General features: G+C 51.9%; 3 protein-coding genes across 4 annotated transcripts; 2 read left to right on the top strand and 1 right to left on the bottom strand.

Moving 5' to 3' along the window:
• Positions 1-5871, top strand: RAD23A (RAD23 nucleotide excision repair protein A). Of its 2 annotated transcripts, none has more exons than XM_045774552.2 (9): positions 1-185; positions 1581-1742; positions 1910-2091; positions 2227-2282; positions 2413-2540; positions 2813-2891; positions 3009-3142; positions 4860-5024; positions 5104-5871. In XM_045774552.2, exons 1-9 carry the CDS (start codon positions 114-116, stop codon positions 5215-5217), a joined length of 1092 nt encoding a protein of 363 aa, XP_045630508.1. In that variant the 5' UTR covers positions 1-113; the 3' UTR covers positions 5218-5871. The 2 variants fall into 2 exon arrangements, with proteins under 2 accessions (XP_045630508.1, XP_045630509.1); XM_045774553.2 differs by having other exon boundaries at positions 2-185; positions 3012-3142.
• A 515-nt stretch (positions 5872-6386) lies between these two features.
• GADD45GIP1 (GADD45G interacting protein 1) lies at positions 6387-8285 on the bottom strand. The gene is made up of 2 exons (XM_045774554.2): positions 7906-8285; positions 6387-6739 (listed from the first exon to the last, which is right to left on the bottom strand). Exons 1-2 carry the CDS (start codon positions 8253-8255, stop codon positions 6421-6423), a joined length of 669 nt encoding a protein of 222 aa, XP_045630510.1. The 5' UTR covers positions 8256-8285; the 3' UTR covers positions 6387-6420.
• A 12540-nt stretch (positions 8286-20825) lies between these two features.
• On the top strand, positions 20826-23976 carry DAND5 (DAN domain BMP antagonist family member 5). Its single transcript, XM_045774561.1, has 2 exons — positions 20826-21152; positions 23731-23976. The coding sequence occupies exons 1-2, from the start codon at positions 20826-20828 to the stop codon at positions 23974-23976; spliced, it is 573 nt and encodes a 190-aa protein (XP_045630517.1).
• The last annotated feature ends 2702 nt before the right edge of the window (positions 23977-26678 follow it).

Genomic DNA, 26678 nt, shown 5'->3' with positions numbered 1-26678 from the left:
CCGCCTGCCCCGGAAGCGGTCGGCTCCCGGCGCGGCTGGGCGCTAAGATGGCGGCGGCGTGAGTTGCATGTTGTGTGAGGATCCCGGGGCCGCCGCGTTGCTCCGGCCCCGCCATGGCCGTCACCATCACGCTCAAAACGCTGCAGCAGCAGACCTTCAAAATCCGCATGGAGCCTGACGAGACGGTGGGAGCTGGACCGGAGCCCGGGGGTGGGAACGACGGGTGCCGGGGGGGGGGGGGTAGGGGTGGGGGCGGGGAGGACGAGATCCCGACTGGAGGGGCGGGGAGGACGGCGCGGGCAGGGCTCTGCCCACCTCTCCCAGCCTGCCTGACTTTCCCGAACCTCCGTTTGGTTCTCGGTCCAGCCCCCGGCGACTTGTGCTGATGGCGCTCATGGGCCGGTCTCCGGACGAGGCCCCACCCCCGGGGCACCCATCAGGCCCCAGCTCCAATGTCAGCGCCCTCGCGGGTCGCGGGAGCCGCAGTCTCAGATTCCCGGCCGGGCCACGCTCTCCGGGACTGGGGCTCCGAGTTCCCAGCTTTGCAGGCGTTTCCTCGGGGCGTTGGTGGCCGAATTTGGGAGTAGTGACCGGGAGATGCCGAGTGGTGACGGCAGTGACGATGATAATGTTAATAAACGGCCTGATTTTCAGTGGTCTGTGTTTGTTGGCGGTTTGTTCATTACCAGTTGCTGAGCGATTTAGTGTTATCTTACTAAAGATCCAGAACAGAAATCATTTGAGCACTCTTGACTCTTTCACTCCATTTTACAGATGTGAAAATTTAGAAATTAGGGAACTTTGCTGCAGTCACATAAACCAAGTAATGGCAGAACGGGGATTCAGATTTGGTTTTGCCTCATGTGAGAGCCCGTAGTCAAAACATTGCGCTACATTTTTAGCAGAAAAGAGGCTTAGGACCTAACAGACATATTAAACGTCTTAATACGTGTTTGGTACTTTTTGCACAACTACCTCATGAAAGAGACGTTGAACTCTACGAGTTGTAGAAAGGGAATCACTGGTATTTTTCGATCATTCCAACTGTTTGACTTTGGGCAAGCTACTTAATCTCTCTGTGCCTCTGTTTCCTCAAATATAAAACGGGGTTAATAATACCTACTTCATGCAGTGGTGAGGCCTTAAAAGTGGTATGTATACACTTGGGTTAGTATTGTCCGTATAAGATGCCTTTGGCAAAAACTGAGCACTGTCCGCAGTGTGGAATGAAAAATCTTATTTCCCTTTTATTCTATTCCATTTTTCATTATACTTTACATTATCTGAAATTGTATTTGTTTTCTTTTTTCCTTGCATTAGTGTTATCTCCACGAAGCAGGGACTTGTGTTGAGTTTTGTTCCTTGTTATGTGTTCAGTACCTAGAATAGCATCTGGCATGTGATAAGTGTTGGGTAAACACTCCGTTGAACGGCGGGATGAGCAAACACATTCGAATCTGGCATGGTTGACTCTGAAGCTTAACTTCTCTGCCATTGATGCTTGTAGTCTCAGACTTCCCTCCTCCCCCTTCCCCACTTAAGAATCTTTAGGTTTGCAATGAGTGTTCCTCTCCTTCCAGGTGAAGGTGCTGAAGGAAAAGATAGAAGCTGAGAAGGGTCGCGATGCCTTCCCCGTGGCTGGACAGAAACTCATTTATGCTGGCAAGATCCTGAGTGATGACGTTCCCATCAGGGACTATCGCATTGATGAGAAGAACTTTGTGGTCGTTATGGTGACCAAGGTGGGTGAAGTGTGCTGGTTGGGAGGGTGGGTGACTTAGCTGGGGAGCTGACAAAGAGCCAGTGTGCCCGGGAGAGATTAGCTATGAATAGGGCGGGGCTGAGACGGGATGGGATGTTGGGGCTAGATAGGGATATTGATGCCTGCTCCTTTTTCTGGGTGTCACAGGCCAAAACTAGCCCAGGCACTTCAGTACCCCCAGAAGCCTCACCTACTGCTGCCCCGGAGTCCTCCACGTCCTTCCCTCCAGCCCCTGCCTCAGGCATGTCCCATCCCCCACCTACTGCCAGAGAGGACAAGAGCCCATCGGAGGAATCAGTCCCCACAACATCCCCGGAGTCCGTGTCAGGGTAAGGCCAGGGAGCAGAAGCCCCAGCTTGGGCCCTGTCTTCCCAGCACATTCCAGCATATACGTGTTCCTACATACCTGGGGGAGGGCAAGCCACCAGAAGCCAGGGTCCGATTTCTCTCTCTTGAATTTGCAGCTCTGTTCCCTCTTCAGGTAGCAGCGGGCGAGAGGAAGACGCGGCATCCACGCTAGGTGGGTGGGTGGTCCCCAGGGCAGAAGCAGTTGGGCGCCCCAGCTGGCATCTGGGCCTTGTGTGGGTGTGGGAGGGCCTGGGAGCTACCCTTGCCCCTGGGTGACCCAGGCCTTGCTCCTCCTTCCACAGTGACTGGTTCTGAGTATGAGACGATGCTGACAGAGATCATGTCCATGGGCTATGAGCGGGAACGGGTCGTGGCCGCCCTGAGAGCCAGCTACAACAACCCGCACCGAGCCGTGGAGTATCTACTCACGGTGAGGTGGGGCTACTCCCTCCTGGGGAGGCCTCAAGGGAGTACATGGGCTTACATGCCCCGATGGGTGGTCAGAGAGGCAAAACCTGCCCTCAGAAGCCTTTGGGTTGTGGTTCCAGCCAGGAAAGGCTTCCTGCAGGAGCTGGACATAAGTGGTGGGGTGGGCCTGTGGAGGGCAGGGCCAAGGCCTCACCCGTCCTCTGCCAGGGCTGAGCATGCAGAAGGGAGGTAGCGGGCAGCCTCTGCGTTAGAACTAAATAGGACCCCTGACAGGGAATTCCTGGAAGCCCCGAGCCGGAACATGGTTCTGTCCAGGAGAGCCAGGTGTCGGAGCAGCCAGCCACAGAAGGAGGTGAGCTGTTGGGGAGATGTGCATGTTGGGTGTCTGCTGTCAAGGCGTTGGACTCTCCTGCCCCCAAACTTTTGGGAGTCCGGCATGGTGTCTGACTGCACACCTTCCTCCTGCCAGCAGGAGAGAACCCCCTGGAGTTCCTGCGGGACCAGCCCCAGTTCCAGAACATGCGGCAGGTGATTCAGCAGAACCCGGCACTGCTGCCTGCCCTGCTCCAGCAGCTGGGCCAAGAGAATCCTCAGCTTTTGCAGGTGCGGCCCTGGGGGTGGAGGGAGCCATGGCAGGCACCACCTCCACTCCGCTGTGGGTACCACGGCCCCAGAAAGCTAGCCCGGCCTAGTGTGGTATGTTGGAGTCCCTCTGTATTTGGAAAGCAGGACTAATGACAGCCCCCCGCTGCTCTGTGTGATCTAACGATCTGCCTGGTTTCGTGTAATTTTCTCAAACACCTTGTGAGGTATGGGTGCTACTGTCATTGTCTCACAGAGGAAGATGCCAGAGGTCTGGAGCAGTCTGGCAGGTGGTGTGGTGTGTGTGTCTGCCTCCACCCTCTGGGTCCTTTGCTCTACCTTCTGGGTCTTCAGGCTCTGGCTCGGCCTCACATACAGTTAGTGCATCCTGAGTGTCCACAGGGTTGCATGGCACCACCCAGGACCCGTGTGTCCCAGCAAGGCTCTGTCCTGCCCTTGAAGGTTCCTGTGCAGAGGGGCAGTGGCCCTTGGATGTGACAGGGTTTTCTGGATCCTCTGTAAAGGCCTGCCTCTCCTGGTTTAGGGCCTGTCATTTGCTGCCGCTCCTCCTGCTTACCGTCTCCAGGTGGTGCAGGGCACAGGCTGCACGCCTGCATTCTTCTTTTCTGTTTAGTGTTCCCTGTATGTCACCTTGGGTGATGATGTTCCCCCCACATCGATGTAACCAACCTGAATCTCCAAGTGCCCCGCTTATCCGTGGCTGATTTGACACAAGCATGAAAGTGCTTTCTAGATGCTTAAGACTTCAGAGCAGATCCTCTTCCCAGCCCTCCCCATCCCTGCAAGGACCAGCCTGGGCACAGCCCCCACAGTCCCATTCTCCAGCAGGAGCCAGATTCCTGAAAAAGCACTTTCTGAGGTGAAGTTTAAGTCGGACATACATAAAAATAGAGTTGTAGAGAGTTGTAGAACTCCCAGATATGCAACACCCACATGAGTTAGTCTTTTAAAAATGGGCGGGGGGGGGGGGGGTGGCAGGGGCATGGCCGCGGCACCTAGGTGCCTCGGTCGGTTAAAGAGCTGCCTTCGGCTCGGGTCACGGTCCCTGGGTCCTGGGAAATGAGCCCCGCATCAGGCTCACTGCTCAGCGGGGAGCCTGCTTCTCCCTCTCTCTCTCCCCGCTGCTCCCCCTACTTGTACTCTGTCAAATAAATAAAATCTTCAAGAAAATAAAGTGTACAAGGATCACGTCTTTCTCCATTTAACCATCACCGTGGTGTCCTTTCATACTAGAAGCCACTAGAAGAAAGCACGTCTGGTCTTTGCCTTTCTTTGTTTTGTCCCCCTTCTGTTGCTTGTTCACTTTGTTCTCGCCACATGGATCTTCTGTTTCTGGGATTTGTCAAGTGCTTTTCTGTCTCCAGGCCTTTGCACTTACTGTTCTTTCTGGAGGAAACTTCCCTTCCCATCTTGCAGATCACAGGCCCGTCTTTCCTGGCCTGCAGGATTTTTTTCTAGTCCAGTGTTTGCCCTACTGTATGACAGGCCCACTATTTACATTGTATATAAATTGCCCATTTATTTGTTTATAGCCTGTCTCCCTACCCTGAAAGTCAGCTCCGCCAGGACAGGGCCTGTATTCGCTCTTGTGCTGCTGTTTGGGCACAATAGGCACCCTCTAAATAGGAGCTGACTGAATGAAAAAGCAGGGCGTGATAAGGGGTGGGCGGGCATCAAGGGCTGTGGGTCACAGTCCCTTCCCCTCTGTCTCCCACAGCAAATTAGTCGGCACCAGGAGCAGTTCATCCAGATGCTGAACGAGCCCCCCGGGGAGCTGGCAGACATCTCCGATGTGGAGGGTGAGGTGGGCGCCATAGGTGAGGAGGCTCCGCAGATGAACTACATCCAGGTGACGCCACAGGAGAAAGAAGCTATAGAGAGGGTAAGAGGCTGGCCTGAGGGGGACCTCCCTGGTGGGCAGGGCCCCCGGCCCCTGCTCATGCCCACCCATCTTCCTGCAGTTGAAAGCCCTGGGCTTCCCAGAGAGCTTGGTGATCCAGGCCTACTTCGCTTGTGAAAAAAACGAGAACTTGGCTGCCAACTTCCTCCTGAGTCAGAACTTTGATGACGAGTGATGCAGGGAGGCCAGGCCGCTGCCCCCCAACCTCCCAGCCCCCCAACTCCACAAAAGTTTTATAAAAGAAAAAAATATATATATATTCATGTTTATTTAAGAAGTGGAAAAAAATCAAAAATCTTAAAAAAAACCACCCCAATTTCCCACCCTCCTCAAGTGGCCCCCATTCCCACCTTGGCCTGAGAAGACCCAGGCCAGACAGCTGTCCCCCATCCCCCACCCCAGCCCTGCCTGCTCTGAGAAACTGGCAGGACTGGAGGCGACAGATGGGCCCCTCTTGGCCTCTGTCCCAGCTCCCTGCAGCCAGATGGAGAGGCGGCTGCTTGTTTCCCCCTCCCCTGAAGAGCCCCTGAGACCTCCCCCTGCCTTCTTCCAGGGTGAGGGGAAGCTGGGGCCCCAAACTTTGATCCTTCATTGGAGTGCCCCAACCTTTCGATCTGGGGTTAGCACTTAGAGGCCCAAGGACCCCCTCCCCAGTCTGGCCTTGGCCTCTGGCCTGCATCCCTTTGCTGGAGAGGAGGAGGCCTGGTTTGTCCTGCCTGGGGAGGGGGGTAACATCAGAACTGCTCTGGAGGTCAAGGCCACGGCTCCACCCCAGGACAGAACCGTGTCTCTAATAAAGGTTTTGAAGTGAATAAAGTTTTAAAAGCCAGTCCTGTGGTGTGTGCCTACTGGGGCTTCCTACTCCAGCTCGTCTGGGTCTGGGGGCTAGTTGGGCACAGGTGATATGGCAGTGCTGAGAAGGGGCAGAGTGGTCTGTCAGCCTCTGCAGGTTGGGGCTTCCAGTGTCTCCACACCCGCCTTGAGGCTATCTCGTTCCTAGGCAGTGGGCCCCAGCCCCAACTTAGCCTTGGAAGGGCTGCTTCTCCCTACCCCCCACCATCACCACTGCAGTCTGTTTTGGCTACACTTCCCCCCCTAGTAATTGGCTAATTACTGGAGATTAATGTTGGTAAACAGAAGCCTTCTTCTCCTCTGCCATCTGCTCCTCCATTATTTCCCCCACTGCATCCCCCTTTTTCCCCCTGAAGCCCCGGTTAGTCGGCATGGCCTAGAATCCCCAAGTAAGCAGTGCCAGAAAGGGTGGGGGATTCCCTGGCCCCAGATGTTGGGGGGCCCAGGAAGGGGCATGATGCGAGAGGACACAGAGCTCTCCAGGGCTGGGGCTGTCGGGCAGCAGATTTTATTGCAAGAGGCTAGCTCAGGAACTGGGTGCCACAGAGGGTGCCGAGTCTTGGGCCGCAGCAGCAGCCAGTGCAGCAGCTCGTGCCTCCTTCTTCTGTCTTTGTTTCTCCTCCTTGAGGCGTTTACGCTGCTGCTTCTCCAGGTCCTGTAGCAGCTCCTGGAAGCGGGCACTCCTCGGGTCCACATGGTAGCCCAGGCGTTCCTGGGCCTCAGCCTGCAGTCGGGCCCGCCGCTCCTTGTCTGCCTGCTCCTTCTCCCTGCGCTCCTGCTGCTGCCGCCGCCAGTTCTCAATCATCTGTGGCATCTTGGCCATTCTCTCTGCAATGAGCTGCTCTCTGCAGGGGAGGGTAGAGTGGTGAAGACAGCAACACCCAGCCAGAAAAGGAGCACCCGTCCACCCACAGCCCGCCCCCTAGTCTGCCCACATTCCGATTCCCCCAGCTCCCCCAACAGATGTGAAAAACTGGGAAGACGTGGTGGTCATTAAAACGGTCAGGTAAAGTCCCAGACAAGTGAAGTAACAGGCAGGAGAGATGAATTAACTTGTGTGTGACCTTGAGCACAAGAGAGCTGACCTCCTCGGGAGACTCCCGAGAGTCAACTCAGCAATTCACTGAGCTGTCTGCTGAGCCATCCGAGAACGCATACCATATGGCCATTCCCAAAGCACACACTTTAATCCTGCAGACAGCACTGAGCACCTACTGTATGCCAGGCCCAGTTGTAAAGGCAAGAAATGGACTGGACCTTTCCCTCCAATCCTACAAGTCTGTAGGTGCCAGTCACAGCCCCATTTTAAGGATTAGAAACGTGAAGCTGAAAGATCTAAAGCCCCCATGGCAGCTGGAATGGGGCAGAGACTGGGGTTCACATTCCAGCGCCACTGTTTACTACCTGGGTGACTGGACAACTGACTCCACAAACTCCCAGCCTTCGGTTTTTCATCTCTAAAATGAGGGTGATCCCCTCTTCCTCTTAGAGTTATTGTGAGGACAAAAACAATGAAAAGCAGGAACACGTTTGGCCTGCTCCCCCAACCTGCCTGCCCTCCAGGAAGTGGCACCGTCCTGATGTTCCTGGTCTTGCATCTTCAAGTCTAATCCTTCAGACCTGTCTCCAAGTCTGACCTCTGCCCTTGACTCCAGGCCCCATCACCTCCCACTCTTCTCCAGCTACACTGACCTGGCAGTTCCTTAAAGCTTCTTCCTACCTTAGGGTCTTTGCACCAGCTGTTCAGGAACACTCCCTAAGATCTCCCCATGGCTATGTGTGGTCATTCAGGTCTCTGAGGATCAAGTCCTTAGAGGTCCGAGGTCCCACAAACCAAACTCGTCCTCTGGCGCACACATCTTCCACCCAGTTTTATCTTCCTAATGGTTCACTGCCGCCATCTGAAATTATCTTGTTCTCTGCTATGTGCTCAGCACCTGCGACAAGGCCTTGCACGCAGGAGGTCCTCAGCCCACAGCCCACAGCCCCGCGCCTGCCCGACCGCACACACCTGGCCTGACGCTTCTGCTTCTCCGCCAGCTGCTGCACCCGCAGCGACTCCTGCATGGCCGCCAGGCTCGGGCACCATTCTCGCTCCTCAGCCTCCAGTTCGCGCAGCTGCTCCCGCGACGGCCACAGCGAACCGGCGGCCACCCCGGAGGCGGCGCCGTGCCGCGCGAACTGCTTGGCTGCGTAGCGCGGCCCCAGCTGCCAGCGCGGGGTCAGCGGGTTGTCTGGGTCCGGCCACCAAGGCCCTGGCGCGCGGCGTGGGGGCGGCGGCGCCCGGTAGTCACGGGAGCCCCGGCCCAGGGTCGCCGGCAGCTCTAGCAGGAAGCGTGCCCGTCGCACGGGCGCCGCCATCTTGGCTGTACGGGGTCCTCGCGGGCCTGCAGGGCTGGCCACAGCACTGCCTGCGCGCGAGGTCCGACGGCAGCCTGGGCGGGGCGAGGGACGTCCCTGCTGACTCAGTTCCGCGCAGGGGAGCTCTCGAAGGGGGAATAAACGTTTATATACCTTCAAGTGTAATTTAAAATTTTATTTTACGGTTATTTATTAAAATCTCATTAAGTTTTAATTTTATACGTTTAAAGTAGCACTTGTTTTTTTTTTTATTTCAAAATTTGAATGTCTAGGGGCGCCTGGGTGGCTCAGCCGTTAAGCGTCTGCCTTTGGCCCAGGGCGTGATCCCAGGATCCTGGAATCGAGACCCACATCGGGCTCCCTGCTCCACTGGGAGCCTGCTTCTTCCTCTCCCACTCCCCCTGCTTGTGTTCCCTCTCTTGCTGGCTGTGTCTTTCTCTGTCAAATGAATAAATAAAATCTTTAAAAAAATTTTTTTAAATGTCTAAATTCTGAACAAATATTTAAAAACTTATTACTTCAGTTTGAAGTTTAATCTACATATTACTTTATATTTTATTTTATTTTTACACGTTACTTTATATTTTAAATATTTAGAATCTTTTTAAGATGTTCGTTAAAATATTTAAATTTCATTTAAAAGACTTGAATATTGTTCATAATATTAAATATTTATTTTTATGCTTTATTTTATGCTTTTCAAATTGACTTTTAATATCTCAAGATTTTTATATTAAGGAATTATTTAAAATCTTACCTAGACAATTTTAAATATTTGAATTTCTACTTAAAATATTTAAAGTTGTATGATTATTTAAGGTATTTATGTAGACATTTTGTTTTAAATTTTATTATAAACATTTTGTTACTTTATGCCTTTTAATATAATTTTTTCATTTAAAAATATTTACAAGGTGCAGCAGTTAAACAGTATTTTTTAAAAACAGGATTTCAACCTTAAAAAGGAAGGAAATTCTATCTCATGCTATAACATGGATGAACCTGGAAGACATTATGCTGGGTGAAATAAGCCAGTCACAAAAGGACAGAAATCATGTGATTCCACTTATATGAGGTCTTTGGAATAGCCAAATTCAGAGACAGAAAGTAGAATGGTGGTTGGCAGGGGCAGAGGAGACAAAGAATGGGAGTTAGCGTTTAACAGAGTTCCTGTTTGAGAAGGTGAAAAAGTTCTGGAGATGCACAGTGATAATGTTTACACAGCAATGTGAATGTGCTTAATAGTACTGAACAGTACACTTAAAAATGATCAAAATGGTATGTTTTATGTCACATATATTTTCTCTCTCACACACACACATGAATTGCGGTGTGCCGGGTGAACTAGGAAGCCCGGAGAAGAATGTTCATAATTTATCACCACAGCACATCTACCATCTGTGTCAATCCCAAGCTGGAAACAGCCGGCCCCTGAGTCCATTGACAGCAGAATGGAGACCTAAATTTTGATGTTTCAACCAACAGAATACCACACAGGAATGGAAGAGCAGAAATTAAAGCTGGGTGTAATCTCAACGTGAGTGATTCTCAGGAACATCATTTGCAACAAAGGAGGCAGGGCCCAAGTCATTCCTTTTCATAAGGGAATGTTTTTCACTGCGTAAAGTTTACACAAATTGTCCTTTTTATGTGAAATGGAAAAATTCTGGTGTCGTTATGGATGCACACCTTTAGGGATAAAGGATAAAGGCAAGGCAGCGATCATTCTGGAAATCAAGATGGGACACTGGTGGGGATGAGGGGACATCTGGGTAGTGGTCACGTGGCAGGGGGAAGAGGGTCACTTGGTAACAGGTCATTGAGCTGGACAGTCCTGTTCTGTTTGATTTTCTCCAAGTGGACTGTATTTAATGTAATGTTATTTCTTTAAAAAGAATTTATTTATTTATTTGTCGGAGAGAGAGAGCGAGCACAAGAAGGGGGAGGAGGAGACAGAGAAGCAGGCTCTGCACTGAGCAAAGAGCCCGAGATGGGACTTGATCCCAGGACCCTGGGATTGTGACCTGAGCCGAAGGCAGACGCTTAACTGACTGAGCCGCCCAGGCGTCCCAAATGTTATTTCTTGATCTGGGCCACAGGGGTGCCTGTAAACTGCGTATGTGTGGGCTGCGTACTTTCCTGTAGATTTATTATACTTTGTAAGTGAAAAAAATAAAAATACAAGCAACAAAAAGGATTACAGTGAGCAGTCGCACTCCCACCTGTCTCCCGTACCCCCTCCCCTGACCCTGCCTGAGCTTCTCCCCTGACTTGTGTTAGTTTCTCATGTATCCTAGAGCATTGCTTTAGACATTGTCATTTACAGTGTTAACGAATTATTTTGCAAGGACAGATGAGTACAGTCACCTACGTCATCACCCAGAGTTAACAGATATTAACACTTTGACTAGCTTGCTTCAGATCTTTTTTGTTTAATGGAAATATAGTTGACATACAATATTATATTAGTTTCAGGTGTTCAACGTAGTGATGTGACAATTACATACATTACAAAATGCTCACCACGATAAGTGTAGTCACCATCTGTCACGATACAATGTTATTACAATATTGTTGACTGTGTTCTCTATGCTGTACTTGTCATCCCTGTGACTTTGTTTTATAACTAGAAGTTTGTACCTCTTAACCCCCTTCACCTATTTTGCCCATCCCTCCACCGCCTCCCCTCAGGTACCCACTTTCAGATCCTTTTTTAAAAAAACTCCTTTTATTTTATTTTATTTTTTTAAAAGATCTTATTTATTTATTTGACAGAGAGAGCGAGAATGCACAAGCAGGGCGAACAGCAGAGGGAGAGGGAGAAGCAGGTTTCCCGCCGAGCAGGGAGTCCTATGCGGGGCTCGATCCCAGGACTCTGGGATCATGACCTGAGCTGAAGGCAGACGCTTAACCATCTGAGCCATGCAGGTGCCCCTAAAAAACTCCTTTAAGTAAAACTTGCCCCCTACTATGAAAGCCTTCAATGACAGTAAGGCCTCCACCTACAAATGCCACCCCTTTCCCTCCCCACCCTTGTAGGAGGAACAATTATTTTGAAATTAGCTCATTCTTCTAGGACCAGACCAAACTTTATGCATTTGCTACTTATCTTGAAAACAATATGCAATATATATTTTATTTATTTATTTATTTTTAAAGATTTTATTTATTTATTCGACAGAGATAGAGACAGCCAGCGAGAGAGGGAACACAAGCAGGGGGAGTGGGAGAGGAAGAAGCAGGCTCCTAGTGGAAGAGCCTGATGTGGGGCTCGATCCCAGAACGCCGGGATCACGCCCTGAGCCGAAGGCAGATGCTTAACCGCTGCGCCACCCAGGCGCCCCATATTTTTTAAAGATTTTATTTATTTGAGAGAGTGAGAGCAAGAGAGAGAGAGCACAAGCAGGGGGAAGAGGTAAAGGGAGAGGGAGAAGCAGACTCCCTGCTGAGCAAGGAGCCCAATCTGGGACTGGATCCCAGGACCCTGAGATCATGACCTGAGCTGAAGGCAGACGTTTCACCGACTGAGCCACCCAGGCGCCCGCAATATATATTTTTAAACAATTTACATTAACAGTATTCGGAACGTATTAGATTGCAACTTTCCTCCCTCAACTTCACGCTTTCCAGGTGTTTCCACGCGGATCCCTGGAGATTTATTGTACCTGCTGTGCGGCTGGTTTTCACACTGTGGGTCAGGAGCCCATTATTGACTCAGGAAATCAATGAAGTGGGTTGTGACTAGCATTTATTTATTTATTTCCAGGTTTACAATTAAGGGAAGAATGGTTCATAGAAAACTTTTTATTTCAAAAATTATTTATTTAAAAAATTGTGGCAAAACAACACGCAAAGTTTACCCTCATCATCATTTTAAAGTGCGCTGTTCAGTGGCAGTAAGCACATCCACACTGTTGTGCAATCAGTACCAGAATCCAGCTCGAGAACTTTGTCATCTTGCAACACAGAAACTGTCCCTGTTACACACTCACTCCTCATTCTTCCCTCCCCCAGCCGCTGGCACCCACCATTCTATCTCTGTCTCAATGAATTTGATGACTCTCGGGACTTCATATAAGGAGACTCATACAATATTTGCCCTTTTGTGACTGGCTTATTTCACTTAGCCCAATGTCCTCAATAATGTCCCCATTGTGGCATGTGTTAGAATTTCCTTCCTTTTCAAGACTCAGTGACATTCCATCATATGTATTTACCACATGTCATTAATTCATTCATCCACTGATGGATACCTGGGCTTCTTCCACCTTTTGGCTGTTGTGAGTAATGCTCCCATGAACACGGGTGTACAGTGATTATTTTTAATAGAAAAAATAGAATAGAATAAAAATATCAGATTGTCTCACATGTAGTAAGTGTAAATATCCTTTGGTGAAACTTTTATTTTTGTCACATATACATGTTTGTATATACTAGTGTTGATACCAACAAACCGTGCCCCAAACAACCACTTTGATGATGCTCATAGACTGTGTAAGTCAAGAATTTGGTTGTCAGGGGCGCCTGGGTGGCACAGCGGTTAAGCGTCTGCCTTCGGCTCAGGGCGTGATCCCGGCGTTCTGGGATCGAGCCCCACATCAGGCTCCTCCGCTATGAGCCTACTTCTTCCTCTCCCACTTCCCCTGCTTGTGTTCCCTCTCTCGCTGGCTGTCTCTCTCTGTCGAATAAATAAATAAAATCTTAAAAAAAAAAAAGAATTTGGTTATCAAAAATAACCAAACTATGGAAAGAGCCCGAAGGTCCACCTACTAATGATCGATAAAGAAGATATGGTGTCTCTATATATGCAATGGAATATTACTCAGCCGTCAAAAAGAACAAAATCTTGCCATTTGCAGTGACGTGGTTGGAGCTAGAGGTTATTATGCTAAGCGAAATAAGTCAGTCAGAGAAAGACAAATATCATATGACTTCACTCATATGTGGAATTGAAGAAACAAAACAGATGAACATATGGGGGGGAGAGAGGGAAAAAAACCATAAGAAATTCATAAGTATAGAGAACAAATTGAGGGTCGGTGTAGGGAGGTGGTGGGGGATGGGCTAGATGGGTGATGGGGATTAAGGAGGGCACTTGTTATGATGAGCACTGGGTGTTGTATGTAAGTGAAGAACCACTGAATTCTACTCCGGAACCATATTGCACTGGATGTTCACTAACTAGAATTTAAACACAATTTTGCAAAAAAAAAAAAAAAAAAAAGGAATTTGGGCAGGGCACAGTGGGGATGGTTTGTCTCCGCTCCATGCTTTCTGCGGCCTCAGCTGGGAAGAATGTGAACTTGAATGAATTGATGCCTGGCTACTACAATCATCAGAAGGCATCTCCCTTCATTCATGTCTTGTCATTGATGCTGGCTGAAGTCTCAGCTGGCTATTGGCTGAATATCTTCTACAAAGTGGTTTCTCCATGGGAGCCAATTCGAGCTTTCTCACAACAGGGTAGCTGGCTTCCAAGTGCACAAGGCTGGAGTGCATGGCAATTTTATGACTGAATCTCAGAAGTCACATGACATCATTTCTGCTCTATGCTATTGGTGGAGCCAGTCATAAAGGTTGTCTAGGTTCAAGGGGAGGGGTCAAAGATTGTCATGCAATCAAAGGATTTTCTTTCTTTTTTTTTAAAAGCTTTTTTTTTTTTTTTTAGATTTTATTTAGTTATTTGATAGAGAGAGTGAGAGAGCACAGCAGAGGGAGCAGCAGAGGGAGAGAGGGAGAAGCTGGTTCCCCGCTGAGCAGGGAGCCCGATGCAGGGCAAAATCCCAGGACCCTGAGATCATGACCCGAGCCAAAGGCAGACACTTAGCCAACTGAGCCACCCAGGCGCCCGCAATCAAAGGGTTTGCAAGGTCACATACAAAGAATTGTATGTGGGATGGGCATACTCTTGAGGTCTCTTTGGAAAGTACATTCTGCCACCCCTGGTTCACAATATAAAGTGTATTTCTCACTGCACTTAGTTGTAAAAAATAAAAGTTAAAAAGTTGCAAAAAATCTCTGCTCAATATTGTTCATGGTATGAATAAACTATTCCAGCAGGCTGTTTTGGCAGACATTTGGTTCCATTTTTTCTTGATTGCAAAGATAATGTGGCAGTGAGCCTCCCCATCCGTGTCCCCCTGTGCCCACGGGGAGGTTTCCCTGGGGTACCCAACAAGTTTTCCCCCAGGATTTGCTGAGGGACACCTGGCCGGTGTGGTTGAGGTCTAAGTGAATGAGGGGACTGAGGAAGGAGGTACATTGCAGAGCAATAAACAGGGGTCAGCCATGCAGGCATTATAGGCCATGGTGAGGAGTTCGGTTTTATTCCAAGGGCAATGGGGAGCTGTGGAAGGTCTTTGAGCAGAGAAGAGATGGATATGATTTATGGTTCTCCTCTGGCTGCTGAGAAGATCAGACACTGAGTAAAGCAATATGTAGAAGCAAAAAACGCATTAGGAGGTAGAAAGGGCCACGCGGTCCCTGACCTGCACTGGCCTCAGGGCCTTTGCATTACCTTTGCTGTTACTATGCCTAGAATTGTCTTCCAGGATCTTTATAGGGTGGGCTCTTTCTTGTCATTCATGTTTAACTCTGCAGTCACCTCTTCTACTTTCTTGAAACTTTGAAGAGATAGGTAATGAAGTAGAGCTGGACTTTGACCTCAAACAGCTCACAGTCTTGCGGGTGAGACACAAAAATAATTATAGTGGAGATGAAAGAAGTAATTTCCCACAATGGGGCTGATGGGCAGCCAGGTGTGGGACTTGTAAGCAGCAGTTTCCTACCGGACCAGGAAATTTGGGATCCACTCTGAGAAACACCAGTTTAGAAGCTAACAGTAGGCACGTTGATGTCCAAGTCACCTCAGCTGAGTTTCAGCCACTGGCCAGGGCTCTGCACACAGCGGGGCCAAATGGCACTGGGGTGGGGTGGGGTGGGAGTTGGGGTGGGGGGCACGGAGGGGAAGAAGTTTCTGAGGGCAGGTCTTAAATTGAAATTTTATTTAAATTAAAATTTACATAGCATAAAATTAATCATTTTAAAGATTTATTTGCTTGAGAGAGAGAGAGAGAGACAGAGCACAGGGAAGGGCTGGGGGACAGGGAGAGAGAAACCTTAGCAGACTTCTTGCTGAGCTTGGAGCCGACACAGGGCTCCATCCCACGACTCCTAAAATTAATCATTTTAAAGTGAGCAATCCAGGGGTGCCTGAGTGGCTCAATTGGTTGTGCGTGGGACTCTTGGTTTCTGCTGAGGTCCTGATCTCAGGGTCATGAGATCGAGCCCCGTGTCAGCTCTGTACTCAGGGTGGAGTCTGCTTGAGAATCTCTCTCCCTCTCTCTCTGCCCCTCCCGCTCATGCTCTCTTTCTCTCTCTCAAATAAATAAATAAATAAGATGAACAATCCAGGGGCGCCTGGTGGCACAGTCCGTTAAGCATCTGATTCTTGGTTTCACGATCTTGGGGTCATTAGATCGAGTCCAGCGCCCGGCTCTACGTTCAGCAGGGAGTTTGCTCAGGATTCTCTCTCCCTCTCCCTCCCCCTCTGCACCTCCCCTTAACGCATGCGCTCTTTCTCTCTCTCAAATTAATAAGTAAATAAAAACTATAAAAAATAAAGCGAACAATGCAGTGGCATTTAGCACATTCACAGTGTGTGCAACTAGCACCTCTGTCTAGTTCTGGAGCATTTCCATCACCCTGAAGGGACGTTCCATCCCCATTAACAATCATTGTCCCTTACCCCCCACTCCAGTTCCAGGCAACCAGTAATCTACTTTCTGTGTCTATGGATTTTCTCTAATTCTGGACATTTCATATAAACGGAGTCATTTGTGACCCTTTGTATCTGGATTCTTTTTCTTTTCTTAAAAATATTTTATTTATTTATTTGACACAGGGAGAGACACAGCGAGAGAGGGAACACAAGCAGGGGGAGTGGGAGAGGAAGAAGCAGGCTCCCAGCGGAGGAGCATGGAGCCCGACGCGGGGCTCGATCCCAGGACTCTGGGATCACACTGTGAGCCGAAGGCAGACACTTAACGACTGAGCCACCCAGGCGCCCCTGGATTCTTTTTCTTAGTGTGCTTTCAAGGTTCATCCGTACTGTAACATGTATCAGTCCTTGCTGGACTGAGTTGTGTCCCCCCGCCCCACAATTCATCTGTTGAAGTGCTAACTCCCAGTACCTCAGAATGTGACCGTATTTAGAAATGGGGTCTCAAAAAAAGTAACGAAAATGAGTTCAGTATGGTGGGCCCCAACCCAGTCTGCCGGTGTCCTTCTAAAAAGAGGAAATCTGGACACAGACTCATGGAAGGAGGACCCTGTGAAGACACAGGGAGGAGATGGCCTTTCACAAGCCAAGGAGAGAGGCCTCAGAAAACAAACTAACAAGGGTGACCCCTTGATCTCAGATTCCTAGGCTCCAGAACTGTGAGAAGATAAATTTCTGTTTATGAAGCCTCCTCGTCCCCGGTCCTCTGTTACGGCAGCCCAAGCAAATTACTATGAACTTCATTCCTTTTTACAGCTGAACGATATTCCATTGTAGGGATTTTTTTTTTTTTTTGTAGTAGCAAGATGGAAAATAACATAGATGTCCAAATATGGAGGGCCGGTGAAGGAAACTACTAATTAGCCACAGGATGGAGCACTAGGCAGATGTTAAAAAGAAGGAAGGTGCTCGTGGGGCGCCTGGGTGGCTCAGTGGGTTAAGCGCCTGCCTTCAGCTCGGGTCATGATCCCAGGGTTCTACGATCGAGCCCCGCATTGGGCTTCCTGCTCAGTGGGGATCTTGCTTTTCCCTCTGCTTCTTTCCCCTCTGCTTGTGCTCTCCCTCTCTCTCAAAAGAAGGAAAAGGAGAAGAAGAAGGAGAAGAAGGAGAAGAAGAAGGTAAAAAGAGAAAAAGAATGAAGGTGCTCTATAGATCATGGTTTTCAGAGTTTGGTCCCCAGACCAGCAAAACCATCACCCCCTGGGAACTTGTTAGAAATGCAGGTTCTCAGGCTTCAGCCCATACTCTACAGTGAGCTCTCCAGGTGACAGGGACACATTGCTGAAGTATGAGACCCACTGCTGTATATGACCATACTGACACCCTAGGCGTTCACAGCACCCCCAGCGTGGTTTTTAAGAATACCAATGCCTGGGGCGCCTGGGTAGCGCAGTCGTTAAGCGTCTGCCTTCGGCTCAGGGCGTGATCCCGGCGTCCTGGGATCGAGCCCCACATCAGGCTCCTCCACTAGGAGCCTGCTTCTTCCTCTCCCACCCCCCCCTGCTTGTGTTCCCTCTCTCGCTGGCTGTCTCTGTCTAATAAATAAATAAATCTTTAAAAAAAATAAAAAAAATAAAAACACCAATGCCTGGATCCCATCCCCAGAGATCCCACTGTAATTGATCTGGTTCAGGGTCTGGGAAGGCATTACCCAATTAGAAATGACTCTCATGGGCAGCTGGGAACGTGAACCACTGATACGGAGCAAACTCCCAGAAAGAGGAAGTGCAAACGAGTCAGGTCCCAGATGGTTCGTTGCAGGACTGATCATGATGGTGAAAAACTGGGTAATGGAAAAATAAATTTGGGGTCTACACGTGCAGCAGAATACCCTTCAGAGTGGAAATGAAGGAATATGAAGTGGAGGACAGATGAAAGTTAAAAGGATATATAGATTATGATACCATGTATATTAAATTTAAAACAACAAAACAATTTTATTTTATTTTATTTTTTTTTAAAAGATTTTATTTATTTATTTGACAGAGATAGAGACAGCCAGCGAGAGAGGGAACACAAGCAGGGGAAGTGAGAGAGGAAGAAGCAGGCTCATAGTGGAGGAGCCCGATGTGGGGCTCGATCCCAGAACGCCGGGATCACGCCCTGAGCCGAAGGCAGACGCTTAACCGCTGTGCCACCCAGGTGCCCCAACAAAACAATTTTATGTATCTGAATGGACACACATGCAGTAAAGCTATAAATACCGGCATGGGAATTAAAATTGGCCAATTCAGGAATTAGGAACAAGGATAGAGCCAGTTTCTCTCATATCTCCTATTTTGATTTTTTAATTGGGGTAATGAGCACAGGGGTGTTTGCTTTATATTTTTATCTAAACTTATTTGAATGCCTGAAATAATTCACTTAAAAAGCAAGGGGCAGACCAATGGTATAGATTGCTTTCATTTGTACTTTTTTCCCTTAAGTTTCCTTTTGTATATTTAAAACAATTTTTTAAAAAGATTTTACGTGTTTGTCAGAGAGAGAGAGAGAGCGCACAAGCAGGGGGAGCAACAGGCAGAGGGAGAAGCAGGCTCCCTGCTGAGCAAGAAGCCCTACGTGGGAGTTGATTCCAGGACCCCGGGGATCATGACCTGAGCCAAATGCAGACGCTTAACCCACTGAGCCACCCAGGTGGCCCAAAGCATTTTTTTTAAGTAGGCTCCACACCCAGCATGTAGCCCACTGTGGGGCTTGAACTCAAGACCCTGAGGTCAAGACCTGAGCTGAGATCAAGAGTTGGAAGCCTAACCAACTGAGCCACCCAGACAGCCTAAAACAACATTTAAACTCTAAAGTGAAGCCCCTGCCCAAAAGGAAAATCTTGCTGCTCTTTTCAACGTGGAAATACAAACGCAAGTAAAGCGTCGCTGTAAATTCTTATCCTCCTCCCCCAAAAGGTCAGCACATAATAGACGTCTAGTTCTTTTTTTAAAAACTTAATTTTTCTTGGTTATCTTTCCAGGTAAAAAGGAGCTTCCTTAGCCCTGTACCATGGTGTAGTATTATGGGATTATGCCTGGTGAGTCTGGAGAACAGTGAGGAGGCCCCATGTGGCTGGAGGGAGAGAGAGGGGGAGAGGGTGGGAAAGCTGAGGGGGGGATGGTGGTGATAGGAGCAGACAGGGCGACGTCTATGGGCTGCAGGGAGGACTTGGGCTGTTACTCCGGGTGAGGTGGTAGCCCTGGAAGGTTCTGAGCAGAGAAGAAAAGTGCCTGGACACAAGGGCTCACGGGCGCCTTCCGGCTGTTGGAGGGACCAGACTTTGGGGAGAGGTAGTGGGAGCTGGAGCACCGGGGTGGAGGGACCGTATTGGTTCGAGTGGGACATAATGGCTGTGTCCGGGTGGGGGACCGAGAGAGGAGTGAGAAGTGGATGGATTCTAGGTAGATTCTGAAGCAGGCGGGACTTACTGTCAGATCAGACCGGGGAGGGGGGCAGTCAGAGAAAGAGAGGGGTCAGCAGTGCTCCAAAGTTTGGGGTCTTAGCACCTGGCAGGAGCTGCCATCAGATGGGTCTAGAGGACAGCGGGAGGGCGGGTTGGGGGACTCTCAGGAGCCCAGATGTAGCGGGGTAAGTGGGAAGCACCCTCCCACCTCCAGCTGGGGCCATCCAGAAGGTAGGTGTCCTGGGCACTGCCGCCGCGCAGTCCCGAGAGCCGCCGCCAGAGGGCGAGCGCGCCCCATCGCCCTCCTCAGCTTCGCGGGGCGCGGGAAGGGCGGACCCCGCCGCTTCCCACGGCCCCACGGCCGGCAGCTCCTCGCCTGGGTGCGAAATGCGGACCACGGAGGTGCCAGGGTCCGGCTCGGACTCCCCCAGGCATCCCCGGGGCTCCAAATCCTGGAACGCGGCTCCCACCCTCTTCATGTGTTTCCAGCACTCCTGCCTCCACCCCCCACCAGGCTGTTCCCACCACCTCCAACACCACCTCAAGGCTCTGAAAAATGTCACCTCCAGGCTCTGAAAAATGTCACCTCCTCAGGGAGGCCTTCTCTGACCACTGTGGGGGCAGAAGCCCCCGCCCTGACACCTGTAAGACACATCCTATTTAAATAACTTCTTAACCCTGAAGGCTCTGAAATAATCTTGTCTTGCCTGTTTTCTGCGCTGCGTGTTAAATCCACAGTGAGGACCCATTTCTGTCTTGCCCCCCCCTGTATCTGGGGGCTCAGAATGATGCCTGGCCTCCAACAGGTGCCAAAGGAAAAACAGCTATAATGGTGTTAATCATGGTCTATTCGTGGTTGTATTCTAAGCTGTTTTGGGGTTCTCAGAGCAACCCCACCAGGTAAGGAGTGTTAAAAACACATTAAATAGATCTCCATAACAGAAGAGGGAGCTGTGGCCCAGAGTAGTTAAGGGGGTTGACAGAGGTTGCACAGCCAGAAAGTTGCAATGTGGAGGCTGAAACCCGAGAAGTCTGGCTGCAGTGTCTGGTTTTGCCAACCGGATGGACAGTGCCCCGCACCTGGGAAGAAGCCCCTCAGAGCCTCCAGGCATTGTGTCCCTGAGCCCTGTTTCAAGTCACGCCTTTCCCCGGTCCCCAGAGCCCACCCACCCACAGACTCAGCCCCCAGATCCCTGCCAGGCTGGGGGGAGGGGTGGGAACTCAGCAGGCCTCAGTTTATTTTCCTCCCCACTGTGGGTTTGCAGAGGCATTTCCCGAGCTGCCCAGCTTGGGGGCAAGCCATTAAAAGCAGGTCCGAAGGGCCGAGACTCCACTCACCAGACAGCAGGGTTGACTGCCCAGAACCCTGAGCCCAGTCCCAGACTGACTGACAGACGGACGGATGTTCCCCAGCCAGCTGACCGCTCTCCTGAGCCTGCTCAGTGGGGCCCAGCTGCACACAGGCTCCAGGAGGCCTGGACCCCTGGGTCCCTCATCTCAGCTCTGGGCTGCCACCAATCAGACCCAGGCTCTGGGCCAAGGAACCCTCGGCTCCCAGGTACAATCTTCTGCCCTCAGCAGCTGGAAGGCCTTCTTGGGCCTGCAGAAAACTGGGCCGCTGGGGAGAGGGAGCCTGCATCACGGGCAGGAGGTGGCCCCCACCGTGTCTCTGCCACTGGACCCGCAGGAAGTGGCCCAGGAGACGTGCAAGGCTGTGCCGTACACCCAGGTGAGGGTGGGTGGGGGAAGGGGAGGGCGGAGTTCCAGCATGGGCGGAGAGCATGGATTGTGGCGCTGCCCAGATCTGGGGTCAAGCCTCGAATCCTCCATCTAAATGTCTCCTCTCCTCAGTTTCCTGTCTTATAAAATGAGGCATAAGCCTCTCCTACCCAACCATGCAGTTTACCTCCATCCTGGTCTCCCACCCAAGTCTGTTCTTCCACTGAATACCTGAGTCACATTCCCTCCCTCCTCCACTCAGAACCCTCCATGGCTCCCACTTTACTCAGAGCAAAAGCCACTTCCTTCCCGAGGCCCAGAAGGCCCTGCACCCTCTGCCTGTCACCTCCCTGACCTCGCCTGCTCCCACTCTCCCCTTACGCACTTCACTCCTGCCACACCGGCCACCTGGCTTTTTAGCTGGACACGCCAATGTCACATCTCCCTTCGGGCCTTGGCACTGGCTGTTCCCTTTCGCCTCTACCATTCACCCCCCAAACTCCCCAAGCATTCTGTGGCTCCTTCTCTCACCTCCTTGAGGTTTTTACTCAAACATCTTTTAAAAATGCAGCGCTTTCCACCCTGTTGCCCATTTCCTGCTTTATTTCTCGCTGTAGAACACATCATCGCGTAACATATAAAGTGATTTTGTAATTGCGTTGATCATGTCTCCCTCACTAGGATGCCTGCTCTACCTTGATCACTTCTGTATCCCCATCTCCAGGCCTGTGAGCAGAGCCAGGCCCACGGCCCACGATGGGCACTCAATGTTTGTTGAATGAATAAAGGAATGAATAATAGTCTCTGTCTCCTAAGGGCTGCTGGGCAGTTGAACGAGACAGGTACGGGTATGGGCATTCAGTCAGTGCTCCATAAGAGCTGTGGGAGCTCAGAGCATGTGTTTAGAGCCCCGGCTTTGGTGTCTGGTGTACCTGGCTTCAAGTTATGCCTTAACTGATGATTTCTCTCTGACCCGGGGGAAGCGGCTTCCTTTCTCTGAGCCTCACTGCCTAGCTTTGCAAAAACAGACTTAACAATAGACGTGAATTTACGCATGGTGTTTGGAGCCATGCCCTGCAAGGTATCCGTTCCCAAGACCCCCTGGTTTTTTATTCATTCAGCAAATTTTCGCTGAATCCAGGAGTCGTGGGTGTGACTGTGTGGCCTTGGACCAGCTACCTTGCCCTGAGTCCTGCCCCAGGCGCTCCGCACCGCCATGCACACTGCACCCAGCAGAGGGAACCCCTGGCCTGGGATCCAGCTGTGTACCCTCTCCCAGAGCTGCAGCTGCCCCAGGATGACAGCAGCTGTGTGGCTTTAGGCGAGGGACCACTCCAGCCTCCATCTCCTCCTCTGTAAATGGGGATCAAACTGTCCCCGCTTGGAGCATTGTGGGAGGAGTGAGTTCATCGAAGGTGAGCAGCCCGGGCGGCCTGGTGTTAGGGCTCAGCGAGTGTTAGCTTTTGTTATGATGTGCCTGCGGAGCCTAGGCCTTCAACAAAGCAGGGAACGGCCTGTCTCCAGGTAGCTTCTATTCTGGGAGAGGAACATCAAAAGAGACAGAACTATAGGGGCGCCTGGGTAGCGCAGTCGTTAAGCGTCTGCCTTCGGCTCAGGGCATGATCCCGGCGTTCTAGGATCGAGCCCCACATCAGGCTCCTCCGCTATGAGCCTGCTTCTTCCTCTCCCACTCCCCCTGCTTGTGTTCCCTCTCTCGCTGGCTGTCTCTGTCTAATAAAGAAATAAATAAATCTTTAGAAAAAAAAAAAGAGACAGAACTATAAATTACTAGGAGCCCACGAAGAAAGAGATTGGCACGCTGGGAGAGAGATCACGAGGGGGTGAGATTTCCCTTGGGGGTGCTTCCGAGGAAGGAATGAGTTGGGATCTGCTCAGGGGAGGGTGCAGGGAGGAGATCAGGTGCAGGGCTCAGCAGGGGCAACGGGCCAGAAGTGGGCTTGCGTTTGGCATATTGGAGGAGCAGCGAAGAGGCTGGGATGGCTGGCGCACGGGGAGGGGAGGGGGGCTGACGAGGATGGAGGTGGCAGGGTGGCAGGAGGGCAGGGTTTACACAGAGAAGGGCCGTGATCTGGGGGCGAGTTGGTAGAACCACTTAGTTGGAGGGGATCATAGGAGGAACCTTTACTGAACGCTAACTGTGCACTCAGCAGGGGGCCGAGGGCTTTCCTTTTAGCCCCACCCCACCCCACCCCCCGGCCAGGCTCCTGTAACACCACTCTGTCCTGTCATCCCTCATCCCTGGAGGTCTCGGCAGACTCCTGATGCCAATCCCCAGGCTACCTCATCATCGTCTCCTGCTTGGGAGAAGCAGCCTTTCCCTATAGTAATCCTCTCTGTCGAAAGGGCTAGATTGATTTCTCTTTTTCCTGGCTGAACTTCCAGGATTTCACAGGTGAGGAAACAGGACCAGAGAGGTTGAGTAGCTTGCTCCAGGTCACACAGCCAGCAGATGGCGGTCAGGATCGAAACCTGGGCCTCTGGGGGGGGGGGTGTGGAAGTGGATGGGAGCTGATTCTCCCCATTCGGGGTCCAGACTCCACTGCCCTTGACCCATCTCCCCGCCCCAGGTGCTCTCCCAGCCCGGCTGCACAGCTGTTCACCTCCGCAATCACCTCTGCTTTGGCCACTGCTCCTCCCTCTACCTTCCCAGCTCGGACCCCACCGCACTCGTCCTCTGCAACAGCTGTGCACCCACTCGCAAGCGCTGGACACCTGTGGTCCTGTGGTGTTGGGCGGGCAGCCCAGCCTCCCGGCGACGGGTGAAGACATCTACCGTGCTCATTGAAGGGTGTCAGTGCAGCCCGAAGGCGTGACCCGAACTTGATGGACAGACACACAGACGCGCACACCTTGGAGAGATGAGCGGAGATGTGCCCAGAGAGATGCCGACCTGGATCCTGAGCACTGGGTCTAGAGACCAGGGCCACAGGGACAGCCATACAGGGCTCCCGAGTCCCTGCCCCGCTCCTGGGGACACCAGACACATCCCCAGCTGTGGGGGTGGGCCACTCACAGTCATAGCACACACGTACGCAGCCCTCGGTTCGCCCGGCCCTGCGCTAAGCGTGTGACGTGCACTACCCTGTGTCATCCTCAGAGCAGCCCAATGAGATAGGGGTTAGTATCATCCCATTTCACAGAGAAGGAAACTGAGGCTCTAAGAAAGAGGCAGAGTCACTCGCTCAGGTCACACAGCATAAGTGGCGGATCTAGGCAGTGTGGCAACCAATTTTAACTACCGGGATGGACACTGTCTCGTAGAATGAAAGACACACTCCCAGCTACAGGGAGGACGGGTGCTCCCACACAGACCAGGAGACACAGTGATGACCCCGTCCTTGGGACCCCAAGAAACCACGGCAGGGAGGCCCACGGAGATGCGTGGGCTCCCCAAATCAGGAGCAGGACCCGTGTGATCCCAGCTGCCCCTCCTGCCCCACCCCTTTAAGTCTCCACACAGCCCCATGCACAACGTGGCATTAAACAGGAACCATAACGGTTGGCCAAGCCCAGTTGTGCGTGTGCATGTGTTTGTGTGTGTGTGTGTGTTCCTTCAACTGGGGTTCCCTGGGAGCGGGTGGCCCTGTGCTGGGGTGTGGGTATCAGGGGTGCTCCCTCCTTAGCTGGGCACAGGGTCTGCCGTGCAGGAGGGCAGCCTGGCTTTGCGCGGCTGGAACCAGGGCCCTAGCAGATGGGCCCGTCTGGCACAGACGCAGGGACATGTGGTGCTGTCAGGGTTGCCTCCAAATGCCCCCCGGAGCGTGGGGCGGGGTGGGGGGGCGGCCAGGCCCCTCTCGGCCCTCTTCCTGTCTCAGGAAGGAAGGCCCCAGGTGAGGGGAGCAGAAGGAGGGGACCCGAGGAAACAGATGGGCCAGCAGGGCGTGGGAGCCTGTGACCTCTGACCCCACAGGCCTGCACAGAGGGGTGGGAACAGGCCCAGCCGCCAGCTCCCAAGGCCCCCGCTCCAAGGGCCCTGGGTGGGGGAGGGTCACGAGGGGCCCACAGGGGGCGCACTCTCCCACCTCCCTCCAGGGTTCTGTGCCAAAGCCCGGGCAGAGTCCGAGTGGGCAGCTCAGCCCTGGCACCACGGGCACCCCTTTCTCTGGCAGGCACGAGGCGCCTGCTTCCCCCCCTTCAGCTGTGCCCACCTCCTGCCAGCCGGGGAGCCAGCTGGGAACCTTGGTGCCAGGGGGCCCCCGGAGTCCCTGCCCCCTCCTGGGCAGTGCCAGCCGGCCCCCACCCCCGCCTCCCCAGGCCCAGTAATGGGTGGGTAATGAGTGCTGGGGGAGTGGGGGAGGGGCAAGGGATGCAGGTGCCACAGGCACTGGCACGGGGGGCCGCTAATCAGGTTTGCCAACGCCATCTGTCACCGCGCGAGCATCTGGGGCTCAAGGTGACCCTGTCACCCTCAGTTACAATTATGAGTTTGGCATCTGTATTAAAGCCCGCCAGCCGGCCAGGCAGGGGAGGGCTGGGGTGGGCACGGGGGTGCACGGCAAGCCCTGTCCCGGGGGTCCTGTTCCCAGGGGCTGCATAGCTGCCAAGGCACGGGGCTTCTCCACGCTTGGGGGAGTTTGTGTGTGTGTGTGTGTGCGCGCGCATGTGTGTACGCCTGTGCCAGCCTCCACAATCCTGTGAGTGTGTCTGGATGCAGGACACAGAACCTGGGGTGTCCTGGGTTTTTGTGTATCTCTGGGTATGGTAGCTGTGTGCCTGAGCTTGGTGGGATGGGTGGGGGCAGGGGTGGGGGAGCTCTGAGACTGCATGGGTGCACAGATGAGCATGGGTCCATGTGCTGAGAGACGAGCGCATGGCAGTTCCAGGTTTCTTTAGGTGATGCTGTGTTGCCGGGCTGTAAGTGTGTGTGTGTGTGTGTGTGTGTGTGATTGCCCATGTGTATCTGCAGCGTGTGGCACTGTACGTGTGATGGTCACAGGCTGTATGCTTTGGGGAGTGGGTCTGTAAGATCCTGTTGAAGTGTGTATGTGTAAACACACAGGGCAGTGGCTAGGACCCTGCTGCCCAGGGTCTAATGTGGGAGGCTTGGGGAACGTAGGGGCCTGGCTCTGAGAGGGTTTTGGGCTCTGGGTTCTTGGATCTGGATTCTAGGTCCTTGGTTTTAGATTTGGGAGATCGAATGTAGATGTTTGGTTTCTAGATCCTGGGCATTTGGACCTGGATTTTAAATTCTGGGACCTGAGTTCTGGGATCTAGATTCTAGATCTTGGTATCTGGGAATCTAGATTCGGATTCCGGATTCTGAGCTCTGATTCTGAATTCTGGGATCTGGGTGTCAAACTCTGAATTCTGGGTCTGCGTTCTGCTTCTGGACCCTGGCTTTCCATCTCCAGGCTCTGTGTTAAGCCTGGGCTTGTCCTCTCTGCCCTTCTATTCAGGCTGGGCCGTTGGGCAGCCCACCATCTCCCCACGTGATGGGTGCAGGGACCAAACATGGCCACCAGGGGACACCCTTGGTCCAGGTTTGGGCCAAATTGACCCAGACAGCTAGAAGTTA

The sequence above is a fragment of the Ursus americanus genome, chromosome 14 (assembly GCF_024610735.1).
Source record: "Ursus americanus isolate L20-20 chromosome 14, mUrsAme1.1.p, whole genome shotgun sequence".
Classification (NCBI taxonomy): domain Eukaryota; kingdom Metazoa; phylum Chordata; class Mammalia; order Carnivora; family Ursidae; genus Ursus; species Ursus americanus.
Note: the sequence above shows the minus strand (reverse complement) of the source record. Positions and strands in the feature narration are given on the sequence as shown.

What these genes read in the sequence shown, in the direction of transcription:
- RAD23A (XM_045774552.2), top strand. Translation starts at nt 114, where the DNA reads ATGGCCGTCACCATCACGCTCAAAACGCTGCAGCAGCAGACCTTCAAA. An exon ending in TCCCCGGAGTCCGTGTCAGG is followed by an intron (nt 2,092 to 2,226) that starts GTAAGGCCAGGG and finishes TTGAATTTGCAG; the next exon opens with CTCTGTTCCCTCTTCAGGTA. An exon ending in AGAAAGAAGCTATAGAGAGG is followed by an intron (nt 5,025 to 5,103) that starts GTAAGAGGCTGG and finishes ATCTTCCTGCAG; the next exon opens with TTGAAAGCCCTGGGCTTCCC.
- GADD45GIP1 (XM_045774554.2), bottom strand. Translation starts at nt 8,255, where the DNA reads ATGGCGGCGCCCGTGCGACGGGCACGCTTCCTGCTAGAGCTGCCGGCG. An exon ending in AAGCAGAAGCGTCAGGCCAG is followed by an intron (nt 6,740 to 7,905) that starts GTGTGTGCGGTC and finishes CCTCCCCTGCAG; the next exon opens with AGAGCAGCTCATTGCAGAGA.
- DAND5 (XM_045774561.1), top strand. Translation starts at nt 20,826, where the DNA reads ATGTTCCCCAGCCAGCTGACCGCTCTCCTGAGCCTGCTCAGTGGGGCC. An exon ending in AGGCTGTGCCGTACACCCAG is followed by an intron (nt 21,153 to 23,730) that starts GTGAGGGTGGGT and finishes TCCCCGCCCCAG; the next exon opens with GTGCTCTCCCAGCCCGGCTG.